Consider the following 16,952-nt stretch of genomic DNA (forward strand, 5'->3'; position numbering starts at 1 on the left):
CAAGGGCGTAAGGGTGACTGCAGCCTCAGGGTTGTAAAGTTCAAATTTCCGAACTTAGAAGTTAGTTTTATGGTTTGTTTGGTTATCCAGGAGTGCATCGTTAGATGTTGTACTCTTTGCACTCAAAACTGCATTACCTATATACCTTTCAGGTGAGTTTAGTCAGAAGACAGAATCATTTTTAAAAAAGGACTCAATTATGTACCAGAATAGTAAACAAACACCTTTAATTGTTCAGAGTTTTATACAAGGGTGTGTTGACATTTGTGTACCACAAGCGAGGTATACTTTGAAACATCATACTGCCCCCTTGAGGTCAGATGCTGACCTCAAAAAATATAATGTAAAAATTCATAAAATATCCCATTTACCATTTCCCACTCGAATAATCAAGCAAGGCCCCAGGAGCTTTTAACCATGAGTCAATGAAATACAGCCACAAATAAAAGAAAATGGACACAGTGAGACACACACAAGACCATTATCAGTCCTGATGTGATTTGAAAGTGTGTGTCTGATTTTAAATAAAAGTCTCTCTGAAGTGTATGGTCCACTCAAAAACGAATAACATAGAAAAAGTGCAATTCAGGATTAGGAAAAAAATGTTACAAACGGAAACGGAGAGCATCATGGGTAAAAGTGGGTACAGAGTAAGTGATGTAACCGCTGTGAGGGCTGGAGAAATAAGGAGAAGCTCTGGCTCTTGTGTACACAGGGAATGAGGACTCAGTGCACACATGCATCCTGATGGGTTTAACAGCTCCATTAGCAGCGAGTCCACAGTGTGTGCTGCCCCCTGTTGAGCTGATGGGAGAACTACCAGCTGAAGCCCGAACGAGGAGAGGCTCCTCAGAGTCCCAGCTGAAGCTCTTCTTTCTCAAAACTCTGTGTATGGAGTGACGCTGCTGATCCCCTTTGACCAGCACACTGGACCGAGGAGAAGCTTTGGAGGCCCGAGCAGAAGGACTGTCTCTCTTCAGGAGGGATTCAATGGAGAAAGGACTGCTGAACTTCACCTCACATCTGATCTGAACAGCTCCGCAGGCTGCAGGTTCAGGAGAGTGGACAGCTGAGCAGTTCCTCGGTGGTCTGCTGGTGTTCTCTGATTCCACTTTGGAGGCCAACTCTGGGAAGAGCTGCAGGATCCCTTTGAAGTGACGACGTGCCATCTTTGCTGTGATCTGATCTGGAGTCCAGTTTCCAGTAGTTCCTCTTACTATCCAGAGCATCTGGGACAACTGGAATCTGGAAAAAAACAAACAATATATAGGTGTTAATTGTAACATAAAATAATAAAGTGTGTTTATTTGAAATGTGAAAAGTTCTCAAATGAAAACATACCTTCACAAAACATTTGTTTGTTGATAAACAAACTCTGATGTTGTTCTCAACAGACCTTTTGTCGTCAGAGATTAATGGTGCAAGTTTCTCCATCAACTAGAAAAAAACAAGTTGGATTTAAGTTTTTCAGAATCAAAACATGCGTTTCACATTCAATGGATTTATTGTCATATGCCCAGTAGCCACAGTGTAGACATGGCAATGAACATCTCAGACATTAAAATGTTAAATAAAGCGCAAGAAGAAACAGGAGAACAAGAATATGTTGCATGACCAATGAGCAAGTAATCCAGATGAAGTTAACTATATTCATGTAAATAAAACAACAAATACAATAACATAAATGTTGCTGAGAATGTTGTAAGTGACCAAGGTAATGCAGGAGTCTATATACATGTAGAATAACATAAACGAGGACAGTGTGTGACATTAAATACTGTACATTGAAATTAAATACTGTTTATTAACAAACATGGCCCTTTTTAAAAGAAAGTCATTGCAAATGTGTCGACCCTTTCTTACCTGAGTAAAAGTGAGCATCTTGCCAGGAGCGTCCTGTAGGATGACAGCGATCTTGGCCAGGTAGGTGGTGCTCTTCCTGAACACAACTCGCGGAGAGTTGATGGCTGGACTTACAAGAGCGCCAAACTTCTCAGTCCTGTTCTGCATCTTGTTTGTTGGAGAATCAGAGGAGTCAGGAACACAAAGTGGTGTTTTCACAGCCTCACTGAGAGCAGTTGTGGATGGGAGGTGGTCAGCTCTGGATATAAGTCCTGCTGGGACAATAGGACATTAGAGGGTGTGCATTGCAGATTAATGAGAACCTTTTGAAGAGTAGATGAGCCATTAAGGCTGAGGTGGAGCCAGTGCTTTCAGAAGTAGTCCATTTCCAAAAGATCATCAGCATGTCTATATGGAGGTCCTGAGAGTCTGATTTGCCTCTTTGTTCATGGACAGTTACATTTTCAGACTTTATTGAACTTTAAGGTTATACAAGTCAAACTATCCAAATAGAATACACAAATGTATGAGAACACTATATGATACGTTTAAAAGCTTCATTCAAAAAGTATCACATCATATACATTTAAATGCATTATATTGAATGAAACTTTTGGCTAAAGCAGTTTAAACAGAAGCACAACCCAGGCCACAATATATCAACAAACTAGGCTGCTCCACAATAATATAACAGATGTGTTTTTAAGCTGTGGCTGATTAAAATTAAACAAACATATCTTTTTCTTTTTTTTTAATGATTAAAATAAAACCTTCAAAGTAATGGGATATATTTCAACAGTTAACATTTAACTAATCTAAAGTGAAATCACAGTAAATCAATGTTTTTGTTGGTGAATTGTCAGTATACTCACAGTGAAGTTTTGTCCTCAGAGGAGCAGCGCACTCACTTCAGCTGATTCCCAAACTATCTGCAGGTGTGTGTTCCTCCTTTAGTCTGTGATAGGCTACTGTGGCTATTAAAAGTTCAGTAATTATGACATTAACTCAAACTACAAGGCTCCATCCTATAATTTGTCCAACCTTGTTTCTTATGTTGTTCTCAGAGACGCCATGAAGATGTTTCTACGAGCCTCTCAATAGCTTCTGTGGAAAAGCATAACACAATATACAGATATGTAACAGTCACATTCCAATGAGCAATCTCATCACATTCTTGCAGTTTGCACATCCCTCATCACTCCTTTCAAGTCAAGCCTATATTCTTTGTCTGACATAATGACGAAGGTAATTTACATCAGTGATCCCCATTCACATTTATAAAAACATTAGCTGGGCTGAATGCTTTCAAAAACAAGTTTTGAAGTTGACTCCTGCAGTTGACCAAACAATTAAGCAGCTGATTTCAGTTTTGTGTGATTGAATCTGTGTTGCCCTGCTGCTTCGGGATCTGTTACCAGTACAAGGTTAAGATAGATGTGTAACTAAAACTGAAGAGTCAGTTCAGATTTAAAAGTCGTACTTGGAAAAGTTGTCAAGTATAAAATTAAAATGCCACTATAACCTTAGTAATTATTAGTCACCTGTGTCACTACCCATGTCACTCAAGACCACACCCTCAACTAGGATTGTATAATTCATGGAAATTGCCCTCTGGACTTGTACAATATTTAAATAGCACAAATGACAATATTTCTTAAAGCTAAATATGTGTTAAAATAACATTTTCAATGTATTATTGTGGTGCTATATATATCCAGGCCTATAAGTCATATTTTACAGACTTAACAAAAGCTAGTTGTTTGGTAGCAGAGGTGGGAGTAGTACTCAGATCTTGTACTTGAGTAAAAATAGAAGTGCTAGAGTGTAGGAATACTCTATTGGCATCAAATTATACTTAAAGTACCAAAAATAAAATAAGTAATTATGCAAATTGGTCAATTTCTGAATAATATTGATTGTGTGTTTGGATTATGATTGTTGATGCATTAAAGTGTTGGCTTTATTTACCTAATTCTAATTACTTTGTATACTGCAGGGTAGATTGTGGATTTACTCCAAGTGTAACTAAAATCTAAAGATCCGAAATCTGCAAAGAAAGCAAAGGTACAAATAACTGTCATGGAGTAAAAATGTTTTTTTTGAAATCACACCATGAGCTTTTGAATATCTTTTAATGACAATGAGAAAAAAATGGGGAAATTATCAATCTGTCCAATATTATGAAACATATCGCAACTGCAGTCACCAAAAAGCTATTTGTACAGTCGTACCCTTAACTTAGATGCAAATAGTTCTCATACAATATGAAACGTATCAACAGTGGCTGAATTCTGAGAATGGTAGCCATGGGGTGTTCAGAGAAGCCAGTGAAATATTACCGAGAGACAACATGGGTGGAGGTGGGGCGGAAAACAAAAATAATAGGCGTGCAGAAGACATCATTGTTTACAGTCGTATAAAAAGAATAAGGTGTGTTGGCTTAGGTGTAGCCCTATTCATACAAATAAAGGTAACTCCTTAAGAAACAAAAAGAAGTGTATTCATTATATTAGCTATTAGTTATTCACATGTTAATAAAAAGGTGGACATGTTCTTTCTAGAATAACAACTCTGTGGTTATGAATTCAGGCAAGATACATTTGAACAAGTACAAATCATTATCACATGTTAGTAAAAAAATAATGTATGTTTAATTTAATTAAACATAGAAGTAGATTACATTTTATTCATTAAAGTCTCTTTCAAATTAAGATAAGATATACTTAATTGAGCCCAAATTGGGAAATGTTTTCATTGCAGCAGCATGTAAAACAAAGTATTGCACATTATTGGAAATAAAAAAAGAGTAGGAAATAAACAATAATAGAAAGATATGTAAACTATCTGACAAATAAAACACAACTGAAGGGCTAAATTACAGCTAACAGGATATTTGTTTACATTTGGTGAGCAAGAATTGGAATTATTACAAGTGGGCACATTACTATAAGTTTAAAAACTAAATGAACACCATTCTCCCATATATACCAAAACCTCAAACAGTGGCTTTAAAGTGTGTTTACTGTGTGTAAGTGAAATACTCCTGTCTGCTATTCTCCCAGGTGAACTGAATGTGAATGAATCTCTGATGAGGTGTAAATCACTGGAAAGTGAGCACAGACGTACACCCTAAATACCATTGTGTTTGGTGAATGCAGCCATTTCAACTGTTACATTCCAATGCTTATTATTTCACTCGTCTGGGAGTGGTCTACTTGTTTGAGAGGACAAAGTAGTTTCATCTACTAAGTCGTTCCTTGTTTGTATAAAAGAGTAATATTAGACTGTATAAGTAGAGAGTAAAGAATGCCCAACATGTTGTCAGGGCCCAAATCCAGCTTTACTTTTCTAACAATAATGACACACTGTGTGGATACTGAAACGGAGTCTTTTTTTTAATCCTCCTTAAATAATAATAATCATTGAGCTTCCCTCCAATATATTTAAATGCTTTCTGGATCAATTCTTAGACAGAGAGGTTTAATTCTTGGTAAAATAAAAGCAACTTGAAAATGTACCTGTATAGAATGTATATATATATATTTTAATTGGTCTTCATGTTGATTGAGCTTTACCGTTTACATTTCGTTTAGCTTAAGTTTAGTCAAGTGTGTGTTTTGTTTAGTTTCAGTAAGTGTGTAAGTTTGAAAATACTGTTGTTGTTTTTGTTAGGGCCAGGAGAAATATCTCAAAAGTATATTATATATAAATACAGTAACATACAGAATAAATGAGGGGAGAACAGTTCAGGAATGACAATTACATCTGCTGTTTAATCTTTGCTTTTACATTTAAAAAAATGCTCTGCAGATTTTCATATTGGTTTCAGGTATAGTTTATTATCATAACCTTTTTTAAACAATGATTTAGCAACTGCCAAACACATGGTGCATAAAATCCTGGCTGACTGACACTGCTATCAACTTATTCAAAATAAATCAAACCCTTGATGTGACGTATGTTTGAATATCAGCAAATGACTCCTTTTCAACCTATTACATGTTTTCTCTTAATCTTCAAGACAAAGTATACACACTGAAACACTTATGTGTGTTTAGTGGCACCTTCTCCTACATTAATGGCTCATCTACCCTTCCAAAGGTTCTCATTAACACCCTGCAGGACTTATATGCAGAGCTGGCCACCTCTGGGCCACATCTGCTCTCAGAGAGGTCTTGAAAACATCACCTTGTGGTTCTCACTCCTCTGGATTTCTCACATACTGTAACTCTTTTTCTTGGAACCCAACTCGTCTTAAAAAAAAAATGAAGAACAGGACTGCAAAGTTTGAAGCGCTCCTTAGACCTGCCAGCTGCTCTCAGCGAGGTGTGTTCAAGAGGAGCACCGCCTACCTGGCCAGAATCGCTGTCATTCTGCATTATGCTCCTGGCAAGATGCTCACTTTCACCCGGGTAACAAAGGGTCAACACATTGAAAAGTGGCTTTCTTTAAAAAAAATATATGCCATGTGAAACATGTTTTGCTTGTTTTGTAGTTGGTTGAGAGACTGGTACCATTAATCCCTGATGACATAGTGACTGTTGAGAACAGCATCAGAGTTTGTTTATCCAACAACAAATGTTTTGTCAGAGTAAGTTTTCATTTACAAACTTCTGATGTTGGATCATGGAACATGGAAATGTTCCTTAATAAACAACTTACCCTCTGTCTATAACAACTGTTTGCGTATTTTTTTCAGATTCCAGTTACCCAAAATGTCATAAAGAGGAACCACTGGAAACTGGACTCCAATCAGATTACAGCAAAGATGGCGCATCGTCACTTCAAAGGAATCCTGCAGCTCTTCCCAGAGTTGGCCTCCAAAGTGGAATGAGAGAACATCAGCAGACCACCGAGGAACTGCTCAGCTGTCCACTCTCCTGAGCCTGCAGCCTGCGGAGCTGTTCAGATCAGATGTGAGGTGAAGTTCAGCAGTCCTTTCTCCATTGAATCCCTCCTGAAGAGAGACAGTCCTTCTGCTCGGGCCTCCAAAGCTTCTCTCTGTGCAGTGTGCCGGTCAAAGGGGATCAGCAGCGTCACTCCATACACAGAGTTTTGAGAAAGAAGAGCTTCAGCTGGGACTCTGAGGAGCCTCTCCTCCTTCAGGCTTCAGCTGGTAGTTCCCCCATCAGCTCAACAGGGGGCAGCACACACTGTGGACTCGCTGCTAATGGAGCAGCTAAACCTATCAGGATGCATGTGTGCACTGAGTCCTCATTCCCTGTGTACAGAAGAGCCAGAGTTGCTCCTTGTTTCTCCAGCCCTCACATCAGTTACATCACTTACTCTGTACCCACTTTTACCCATGATGCTCTCCAATTTTTAACTGTAAACAAATATGTTGGGTACATAAATACGTTCTGCTCTGTTTTATAATAAAAACAATTGAAGCTTTTGGTTGATCATTCTACTGCTTTTCTAACCGTGAGCCACCATGCACTTATAAAGGAAAATAATTGGGTACCTAAAGCAGTGTGACAGCTGTTAGTAGCCTATAAAGGAAACAATTACACTTATCCGCTCAAGTACAGAGCTTAGAAAGATTTGTTGTAATGAATCGTCACCACAGGATTTCATACATGTTTCTGAGTCAGAGAGCGGCTCCTGCTGTCTGGTTTTTCATATTGAATAAGACAGCGGTTCTCAGATGAAGTGAAAATCACTGACATGTTTTCAAATGCTTTTCACTTCAAAGCGTCATTGTTCTTTTTTAGTCACCCACATTCCAGTGGTTATCACCTCATTTATGACAACTGTTGTCTCTCTTGTGCTTTCTTCGTGGAGGGACATGGTTTTGCTACTTTAAATATGTTTTTATTTTCCTCTGAAACAATTCGTTAGAACGTGGCACAGACATTTTCATATAGACCTGGAGGTTCATTGTGAAATAAGTACCTATTTGGATTGAACACATTCTTAAATATTCTCATTTGTTTTTAGTTCAGATTTAGTTCATTTCAACAAATATTGGCCACACCTAAAACCGATTAGTCATGATGACTGAAGATGCAATGATGGGGAAAAGATAGTCATAAAAGTCTTGGTAACACTTTACTTGAATGGGTGTTCATAAGACTAACATGACAATGTCATAAATGAATACTTATGACAGGTGTCGTTAAGTGTCATGCAGTAAGTTATGTCACTTTTGATGCAAAGGTGACATTGTTTGAGATGTCTTGTTATGACAACTTGACATAAACCAAGACAACAAACCTGTCATAAACATGTCATAGCAGACCTAACTGTCAAACTTAAGAAAAACGTTTAGCTTGATATGTTAGAGCGACATTACACCGTCATACATGGATGTTTTACCGAATTACACTTGACGACAACTGTCATAAGTATTCATTAATGTTTAAGACAGGTGTCATGGTTATGACAATGTTATGTCAGTCTTATGAACACCCATTCAAGTAAAGTGTTACCAAAGTCTTTAACGGATAGGAATAAGATTGCCCTTCAGCCCATTATACTTTGAAATACAGGGTGCAGTTCTTCAGCTAATTTGACAACTTTCCAGCTTTGTATTTTCAAGAGCCTGGCAATCGGCACAATGGAAGCACCGGATCGTATTGTATTTATGTTTTGTTTAAAATGCTGTTGAACTATCCTGTTAATTATATTTTCGTCAACATATTTAATCTCTAAAAGACTTCAGAATAAGCTAAACTTGCTACCTTACACATGACATAAGCTGCTTGTTTTTATATGAAAACCCAAACTAATAATTGGGTGTTCTAGCTCTGTAAATACGGCAGTCCACAATAACAGTTCTTCATGCAAACATTTAACAAAGCATTTTACATTTTCTATGCCTTGGGCACCTTTTCTCTCATTTGAAACTCATCTGTATTGCGACTTTCACCAGATAGCACAACTAGCGTCTTTGTTTAAATGCAGAGATAATCGTCCATGTAAGAGGCATCCATGGATGAACACTTGTTACGCCGAAGCTCGAAAACAAACGCGGGGAGTATTAGAAGAGTAAACAGTCACAACATCACATGGAAGGACAGAAGACACGGGACAGAGACTATATGAAATAAAATGCCATTTTATTGTTCAGCCGTGTCACAACCTCGTCTCCAAAATAAGCACAGCAGGACTACAACTGGTTCATCAACCTAGCTACCCTTGATAGCACATAAAACTGGGTTTTATTAGACCACCAACGATAGCATTAAAGACTTTCTATCAGACATCCAATGATAGCATACAAAATAGTTGTTAACCTACCAGTGATACTGTTTATAAAACACTTGTCTCTAGAATTATCCCCAACCCACCCTCAATTTTACCCATCTCCCTCTTTAGAACATTTGTGACACTGAAATATTTTATGCTTAAACAAGCACATATTAAGAATGCATAACTCTCCATTTTTGAGATTATAAAAAAAAACTACACAATGTTACACTTTAAGTCAGGGTACAATTCAACTGATTATTAGTGTTCTACACATTCGGCCATAAACCAAAGGAACATTGTATAACATCACTATAACTTAACACTACATGTAATATACGTTTAAAAAAAAAAAAAGAAAATTACAAATGATTAGCATTGAAGAGAAAATGAAGATGGCTAGTGCGAAGGCAAGCTGGGTCAGTACCATAACAGAGAATGAGTAATACAAAAACAAATAAAAAAATAGAATAAGAAAAATAGAAACAAGAACTGATAAGAATACAGGCAAGGCTAAACATATGTGTTTCAAACTTTAAGATCCACCTCATGTGCACTCATCCATATAGGTAACCTGCTCCAAGACCTCCATTATGTGATTCCACATCTCTGATACTTTAACCAATTCATTTCCCCCACATCAACTTGCTTAAACACTCCCATGGCAACCATCTTCTTTGTTTTTTGTTTGTGTCAGGCACTTTCCAAGACCTCTTACTCTTCTCTTTACCTTCAACAACTCTACAGGCCAATCATAATGCTGCTTCAGACAATGCAGGTTCTATCAGCACACAACTGCAAAAAGAGCACAGCACCACATTTTCAGTTTGTTGCTTTTGAGATCAATATTTCTTATAGTTGGATTTTGCAAGTTACTGGTCTGGCTTACCAATCCTACAGGTCTGTGTCAAACCAGGCCAGCTGGTTGCTGTCCATCAGGTCTTGGGAGTGGCCGAGGTCTGGCAGAGGATCAGTGTGGTGGCCCAGGTCGGGCAGAGTGTCAGTGTGGTAGTCAGGACCTTCCATCATGGGGTCCAGAAGGGAGTCCTGGCCGTAGGCTGATGGGTAGGCCCGGTAGGCTCCATCTGGGGAAACCACAACATAATTTAGTTTTGTAAATGTGCAAAAGGTTTCAATCACACTAAATGTTTTATTCCGAAATAAAATATGCATAAGTATATCTTCATTTTCTTCAACCCTATTCGATACAACAAATTAGATGCTTAAAAAAAGGCAAATTACATAAAGCAAAGCATGATGAAACAAGACGCGAGTAACCGAGTGGGGATTTCATTAGAGATAACACAAGCGCTCACCATCCTGCCGATAAGCCAGAGGGTCTCCCTGAGCTCCCATGTCCAGTCCCAGGTCTCCAGTCTATAAAATGGCAAAACAGTGATTAGTAAAGCCAGACACAAGCCAGCCTACAGAACAAAATGGATGCTTTTGTTCCAATACTATAGTGCATTACTAATTATATACAGTATGTAACCGACAAGTCAAACATTGTTTAGTTTAAATAGCATTAAGGCGGTGTTAGACACTCAAACCTGGTAAGAAGTCCGTGTTGTATCTGAACTGGTTCGTTTGATTATTAATTGATCTGTTCGCATTACTGTACCTCGTTCCAGGCCATGGGCTCAGTTCTGAACAAAGAGCTGGTCAGCTCCACTGACAGGCGCTTCTTGTAGTCCTGGGGCTTGTCCTCAGACATGCGGAAAAGGACGGCTGCAGCATAGGTAGCTACAGGAGGCAAAGCACGGCAACACAAGTCAATTACCCCGAAGATACACAAGTTCACACCTTCAGAAATGTGAGCGCAGCTTGTTTACTCACCAACGCCCTCATTACGGGAGTGCAGCAGCTCAGTGAGGGGGGCAGTGGCTCCTTCAGCCTCAATGGCCTCAGCAGCTTCCTTATCCTGAGCCAGTTCACACAGCACACCTGCTGCCACGCGCTGGATGTTCTCCACTGGAGAGTATAGCAGCTGGAGACGGGGAAGAACACATAGAAGGATAAGAGGTTTGATAAAGAAAGGAGCGTTGACAGAGAGGGATCACAGAACCAAAGTTGTCCATTAACTGATTGCCTATTCTAAACAAAGACATGTACATGGCTATGGGACAGTCAGTGACGGCTATTGTGAGATCAGGGGTTGAAGTTTCACCTGGACAAAGAGTGGAATGGTGTTGAGCCCTCTGATGACAATTCTGTTGTGGACATCCCGGGCCAGGATGTGCAGAGCACCTGTGCATCCTTCCACTATTTCCTCCATACGCACACCCTCCTATATTTGTTTGAGTGGGGGGGGAGAGGCACATTAAATACACAACTATAGATTTCAATTTCAGAAAGTCTTCAGAATTGTTGGCTTGGTAACATACCACAAACTGCTGCTGGTTTCCTCCCATGCTTGTGCGCCTCTGGGTGTCCTGGTGAGCCCTGACCAGCAGTTGGACCAATCGGGGGATGGCACCCTGCTCCCTCAGAGCACTGTGGTTGGCTGGGCAAAGAGCCAGGTTGCGGATCAGACCAACTGTGGCCTGAAGAGGGGGGACATTTAAGACATTTTAGTTAATTGATGTCCTAGTGTGCAAGTTTGATCTGAAAGTATGAAAAATGAGCAGAGATAACAAGATGGCTAGTGACCTTGATAAGTGGCCAGTGGGAAGGAGGGTGCAGGAGTTTGACCACCACAGGCAGGCCGTAATGCAGGCGCACAGCATTCTGGGCCATCTCAGCATCCTGGTGGCGAGAGGTCAGGTGACGCAGGGCACAGACTGCGGGCTCTGTGATGTCCTCTCTGTCGCCAGCCCTAAGCACTGTTCGCACCAGAGCCTCAATACCTCCAACCTGACATGAGATCAATCAGCGGGCGACATCACATTGCATCATTACAAAAATAAGACTGCACAGAGAAATTAAACTCGGAAACACAATCTAAATTCCAGAGGGATACATAGTTGGGCTCAAAGCTTGTCTGTACATTACATACCTGGCAGACCATGAGTTTGTTACTATAGTTGTTGCATGTCAGGTTGGAGAGAATGCCAGCGGCACATGTCACTACATTGATGTCATCACTGCCCAGCAGCTGGACCAGGGTCCCCAGGAGACCCTCCATTCCCTCCTGAGAGAGCAAGGGAACAGTCAACAACAAACAAATGATGAGGGGAATGGAAACATCCTAAATAGGTCAGCAGTCTGTTTTGAACATTTACCAGACTGCTCACAGTTCATTTTTAGAATAGAACCTGGGGACTCAATAGAACATGGCATTAGTGATTATTGAGAGTGTGATGTACCTGTTTAGTGGCAGCATCCGACAGATTCCTCAGAGTCCAGAGGCAGTTCTGGACCAGACGCTGGCTGGGGTCTGTCAGGTGAAGTCCCAAGGCCTGCATGCCTCCTACAAACACACACACAAGCCACAGTATAACCAATACATTCATTACATCAGAAGATTTCCCTTTAGAAGCTAACCAAACACACAGCAGCATATTAACATATTTTGACATTTCATTTTTGTACATACCAGCCTCAACGATGGCAGGCTTGTTGCTGGAGCAAACAGAGAGCACCTTGAGCACTCTGCTTGTGGTCCACAGCAGTTTCTCGTATGTGAAGGTCCTCATGATGTTAACCAGAGCCTGGGGACCACCACTGGCCAGAATGATCAGCTAAAAAAGAAAGGTTCATGCTTAGTAATGCTACAACCTACTGCCAGCCAAGTGGCATCAGGAGACACATCAAGGGCTTCTAGAATTAATCTCTCAATACCTTGCTTTCCTGGTTGCCGTATGCAAGGATCTGCAGGCAGTCAGTAGTGATTGCCAGGAACTTGACGTTGGTGTTAGACAACAGGGCCACCATCTTCTGCAGTCCTCCAGCAAGACGCACTGCCATCTTTGCTCCTTCCTGGTGCAACAACAGGTTGTGGAGAGTGGTGATGGCGTAGAACAACACACTATCCACGGGCGAGCTGGAAACATTTTAAAACAAAAAGCGTAGTTAGGCAACAGTGCAACTCCAGTGTTGCAAACGTAAAATACACATAGTTTTCACACTATTTTTTAAAGATATCACAAGTGATGGACATAGCCTATTGGAATAGGTTAGCTTAAAGTAAAATCTATTTTGCTCTGTAGAACTTTCATCTATTGGCAACCTGGCAAAAACAAAATGTAGTTATACAACATTTAAGGAACAATTAAAATACTGAACATATTTTTTGGAACAGGATTCAAATCTATTTCGTGATAACCCTTTTTGTTGTCTTGTATAGTCAGGTAGCTCATCATCTACTCTCAAACTAGTCTTTCATCCAGCGTTTGCGGTGGTAATATGATTCCAGCTGCAAATTCAAAGACACACGGGACATCCAACAGGTTGCAACTTGCCAGCCAGCTGAATAGCTAGCCAGTTGTGACTGTGTGTTTGGCCTTTCGTTGAGGTAGAACAAAGGGCATTTACAAAGAGTAAAGTAAAGAAGGGAGACTACCTACAAGTTTTGATGTAGTGTGCAACCAGGATGACGGGGAAAGTCTGTGTTTATTTGCAGTTGACTTATAGGTGTTGCAGCACGCGTGTCCAGCATTTACAAATAGATGAGTTAGAGAAAAGAAAGGGGCCAGCTAAGGGGTGTTTGAGACACAAAATTCACTAATTTAAGTTTATCAGTCTGCTGCATATATTCAAGTCTAAAACGAGCCTGCCTTGCCAATTAGTGGCCAAAGGGACAGGGTCAATAGGTTGTAAAAAGTTTAAAGACTGCCAACAATCAACACATCATTGATAAAGTCCAGTATTGTACAAAAACAATTTGAGCAGCAAGGAAATCCAATCGCTAGCTACTCTTTTAGGCAGAAAAACCTAACACAAACCACTCAAAACTGTTTTGTGCATTATTGTTGCTAGCATTAGAGCCATTAGGCTATATTCAGAGTTGTACAGCACTACAATTTCTTACCCAAGCATCTTAACAAGAGCAGGAATGCCACCAGACTTGAAAATTGCAAGGAGCCCCTCACGATGGTGGGAAAGGTTGTGTAAGGTGCCAGCAGAGCAGCGAGCTGTCTCTACATCGCCAGTGTTCTGCATAGCACGAACAACGGCCGAAACCATTTGCGGCGAGCGCATCAGGGCGTGGCGCGATGCCTCCTTCTTTGACAACTGATGCACCATCACAGCCGCTTTGTTCACAACAACCTGGGAAATAGATTTGTTTTGGTTAGGAAAGCATTGTAAAGGAGGGGGATGTGTACTGCAGTGAAAAAGACTTTAATTATACATCAGGCATTTTTATTGTGTCACTTATTCATCCACATACCTGGTCCTCATCATTAAGCAGTTTGGTTAGCTCAGGGATGGCACGAGTAGCCAGCTCCGCATCATCTTGATAATTGATGAGGTTGACCACAGCATGCTTCAGCATCTGAGAGGGCTCCGCCAGGCGCTGCACTGCTGTGGGGTGGGCAGCATCCAGCTGGGTAGGTGGGATCTGGATGCCCTCCTCCAAGGTCTCAGGGAACATGGCAGCACGCACACGCTGGGCCCGGGTCATGGCATACCCCTCCATGTCTGAAAGTTATGCAATAAACCGATTAACTCATGCGGTCATAGAAATGATTCACAAATCAGAGATGTATACCATTTGCGCAGTATAAAAAGGTTTCTTGTATACCTGTAGGCTCAGGAGTGAAGGGCTGGTTGAACTCCCAGTCGTACAGACCTGGATCATCTTCTTCGGCATCAGGGTTTCCCTTGCCACTCAGAGATGGAGCGGTGGTTGTTACTCCAGACTGAATTCCTGAATCCAGGTAGGACTGCTGCTGCCACTGGCTCACTGCAGCCTTGCTGTCTCCCATTGCCATGTCCAACTCCATCAAATCAGCTACACAAAAGGGAAACACAGGGAAGGACAGATTAGAAGAGGAATCATCTTAACTTTGCAAAACTTTTAATTAGTTTATTTAGCTTTGAGCTAAACCTAATTGTTCTTGAAAAGGTTTCATTGATCTTATAAATTGAAAAACTGTGTAATCTTGAGTAAATGCAGATATAAGCTGTTGGAATTAAAGACGTTTAGTTGCCATGAGAATAAAGAGGGACACAAAGTGTGGGGCCGAACATTTTGAATCTGGTTGAGGCAAAGGGAGAGAAAAAAACAAACAGAAAAAGTTTTTGCTCCTGTATGCTTGGTGGCCTTAGGTACTAAGCATAGAATGTAAAGTTTGAACATGAAGTTACTGTTCCAATCCCGACCACGCAAAAGTTTGAACATCAAGTTCCCTTTTCAATCCCCGACCACGCTTTTTCCAGACAAGGAACTCAGGTGTAACAAAGGACGAGTTATAATAACGCAGGATACATGTGCTCACCTAGCTTACGTTTTTTTTTTAACGTTAGTGACCAAAGATTTATAGGAATTCATGCATCTATATACAGTAAAAAAATCAAAAAAATCCTATCCACACATTAAGAGCAGTGTTCAAACATAAAACTATACTAAAAAGTAAAGAAAGTTGTTCATACTTACACTGGGTAGCCATTGTTCTTGCCTGCCCTCAGTCCGCACAGCAGATAAGTCTGCGTAAAGGGAAAAAAGTACACAGGGAAAAATTTGAAAACTCGCACAAAACTGGAGTTCCTGTTTGCTAAAGCCAACTCTAATGTTTTTCGTGTTTCTCTGACGTGGTCTCAATAGTAAAACCACTGTCTTCTGCGCTACCTGTACCAGCTCCCTGTGATTCAGACGATTGTTTGCCTTGCTAACGTAGCTAGGAAGGGAAATGCCGAGCCTCCACCTCCAGCCGAGAGAGCAAAGCGGTGGGTATTTCCAGGCCAGCACGAACACAATTCACCATTCAGCGGCAAAGAACATCAAAGGCATATTTCTCCCCCTCCCCCTACCACGGCCAAGTTCCGACCTCGCAGCTTGGGTTTCCAATGAGAGAAACTACCCCCTCCGCCCGGTAATCACTTCCATAACTCCTCCTCTCGTGGAGGGTCCAACAAGGAGCATAACAACCTACCAAAAAAATAAATAAGCCCATCTAACTGTATAGGATGCACTAATTATGTTTTGATGGACTATAACTTAAGACCGAGGTGCTATTTATTAGCCACCATTGCTAGCTAACAGGTTGGCTAGCTTACCTTGAAAGCTCGCTCAGCCAACCTAACGTGCGTAGCTAACTGCTTCGCTAGTTAGCCAACTAGCTAACATAAACAAACACAGTTAAGGTTCTCACTTTCAAAGGCGTAATTGTTGAGTCCGATCCTTAGACCTAACCAGTAGTATTTGAAGTCGTTTTCGTTACAAGTCGGCTCATCATTTGAATCGTGACTTTCAAGCCAACCCAGTGTTTTATTCTGGTTTGATTAGCTTAGCTAGCCAGGACGTATGAAAAGTAGATCCGAGCGCCACCGTACAAAACCTGCTGTGCTGCCAGCCAAATCAGAAAACCCCACCGGAGCCCCCTCCCTGTTCAACGATGGTTTTCTTTGGTGAACAAACATTGCCACGATGTAAATTCATTATATTATAATAGATGCAGTATAGGTACTATCTTTACCAGAGTCGAGCGGCTCCTCCGTGGTTCTGTTGGGGAAAATGTTGTATTTTCTCTTGGCTGGAAATAGGAAAAGGGCTGCTAGGTGAACCACCCGTAGAAGTCCGAACCACACCCGCTGTTGCTCAGCTGAAGATGTTGCTTCCGCCTGTGCGATCGAACATCAAGATGGCGAGGAAGAAAATATTCTGCCGCACTCGGGAAAATAGGGCGCCATTTTAAACAAAGTTTTAGCCAAATAAACTGTTATTTAACATCCGTTTGCAGACATTGATATCTATTTATGTTAAGAGCAAACGGGTTTTTTGTTGCATCAATTTTCTTCGGGTATTTGAATTATATGTG

General features: G+C 40.7%; 2 protein-coding genes across 4 annotated transcripts; both read right to left on the reverse strand.

The window, feature by feature from the left end:
* Positions 1-210: 210 nt before the first annotated feature.
* Positions 211-3,183, reverse strand: si:rp71-45k5.2 (uncharacterized protein LOC560783 homolog). The gene is given in 5 exon segments (XM_063898559.1): positions 211-1,181; positions 1,183-1,245; positions 1,342-1,437; positions 1,864-2,114; positions 2,715-3,183. Coding segments are annotated over 4 exon segments (882 nt in total). The 5' UTR covers positions 2,011-2,114; positions 2,715-3,183; the 3' UTR covers positions 211-605.
* A 5,703-nt stretch (positions 3,184-8,886) lies between these two features.
* Positions 8,887-16,824, reverse strand: LOC134874879 (catenin beta-1-like). 3 transcript variants are annotated; one of them, XM_063899118.1, is made up of 17 exons: positions 16,611-16,824; positions 15,572-15,621; positions 14,717-14,926; positions 14,363-14,613; positions 14,003-14,241; positions 12,814-13,015; positions 12,569-12,713; positions 12,339-12,442; positions 12,029-12,163; positions 11,683-11,886; positions 11,418-11,576; positions 11,201-11,320; positions 10,870-11,020; positions 10,655-10,776; positions 10,350-10,410; positions 9,923-10,118; positions 8,887-9,828 (listed from the first exon to the last, which is right to left on the reverse strand). In XM_063899118.1, the coding sequence occupies exons 2-16, from the start codon at positions 15,582-15,584 to the stop codon at positions 9,928-9,930; spliced, it is 2,307 nt and encodes a 768-aa protein (XP_063755188.1). In that variant the 5' UTR covers positions 15,585-15,621; positions 16,611-16,824; the 3' UTR covers positions 8,887-9,828; positions 9,923-9,927. The 3 variants fall into 3 exon arrangements, with proteins under 3 accessions (XP_063755188.1, XP_063755189.1, XP_063755190.1); XM_063899119.1 differs by lacking the exon at positions 16,611-16,824 and adding an exon at positions 16,287-16,477; XM_063899120.1 differs by lacking the exon at positions 16,611-16,824 and adding an exon at positions 15,764-15,949.
* Positions 16,825-16,952: the final 128 nt, after the last annotated feature.

The sequence above is a fragment of the Eleginops maclovinus genome, chromosome 13, assembly GCF_036324505.1.
Source record: "Eleginops maclovinus isolate JMC-PN-2008 ecotype Puerto Natales chromosome 13, JC_Emac_rtc_rv5, whole genome shotgun sequence".
NCBI classification, from domain to species: domain Eukaryota; kingdom Metazoa; phylum Chordata; class Actinopteri; order Perciformes; family Eleginopidae; genus Eleginops; species Eleginops maclovinus.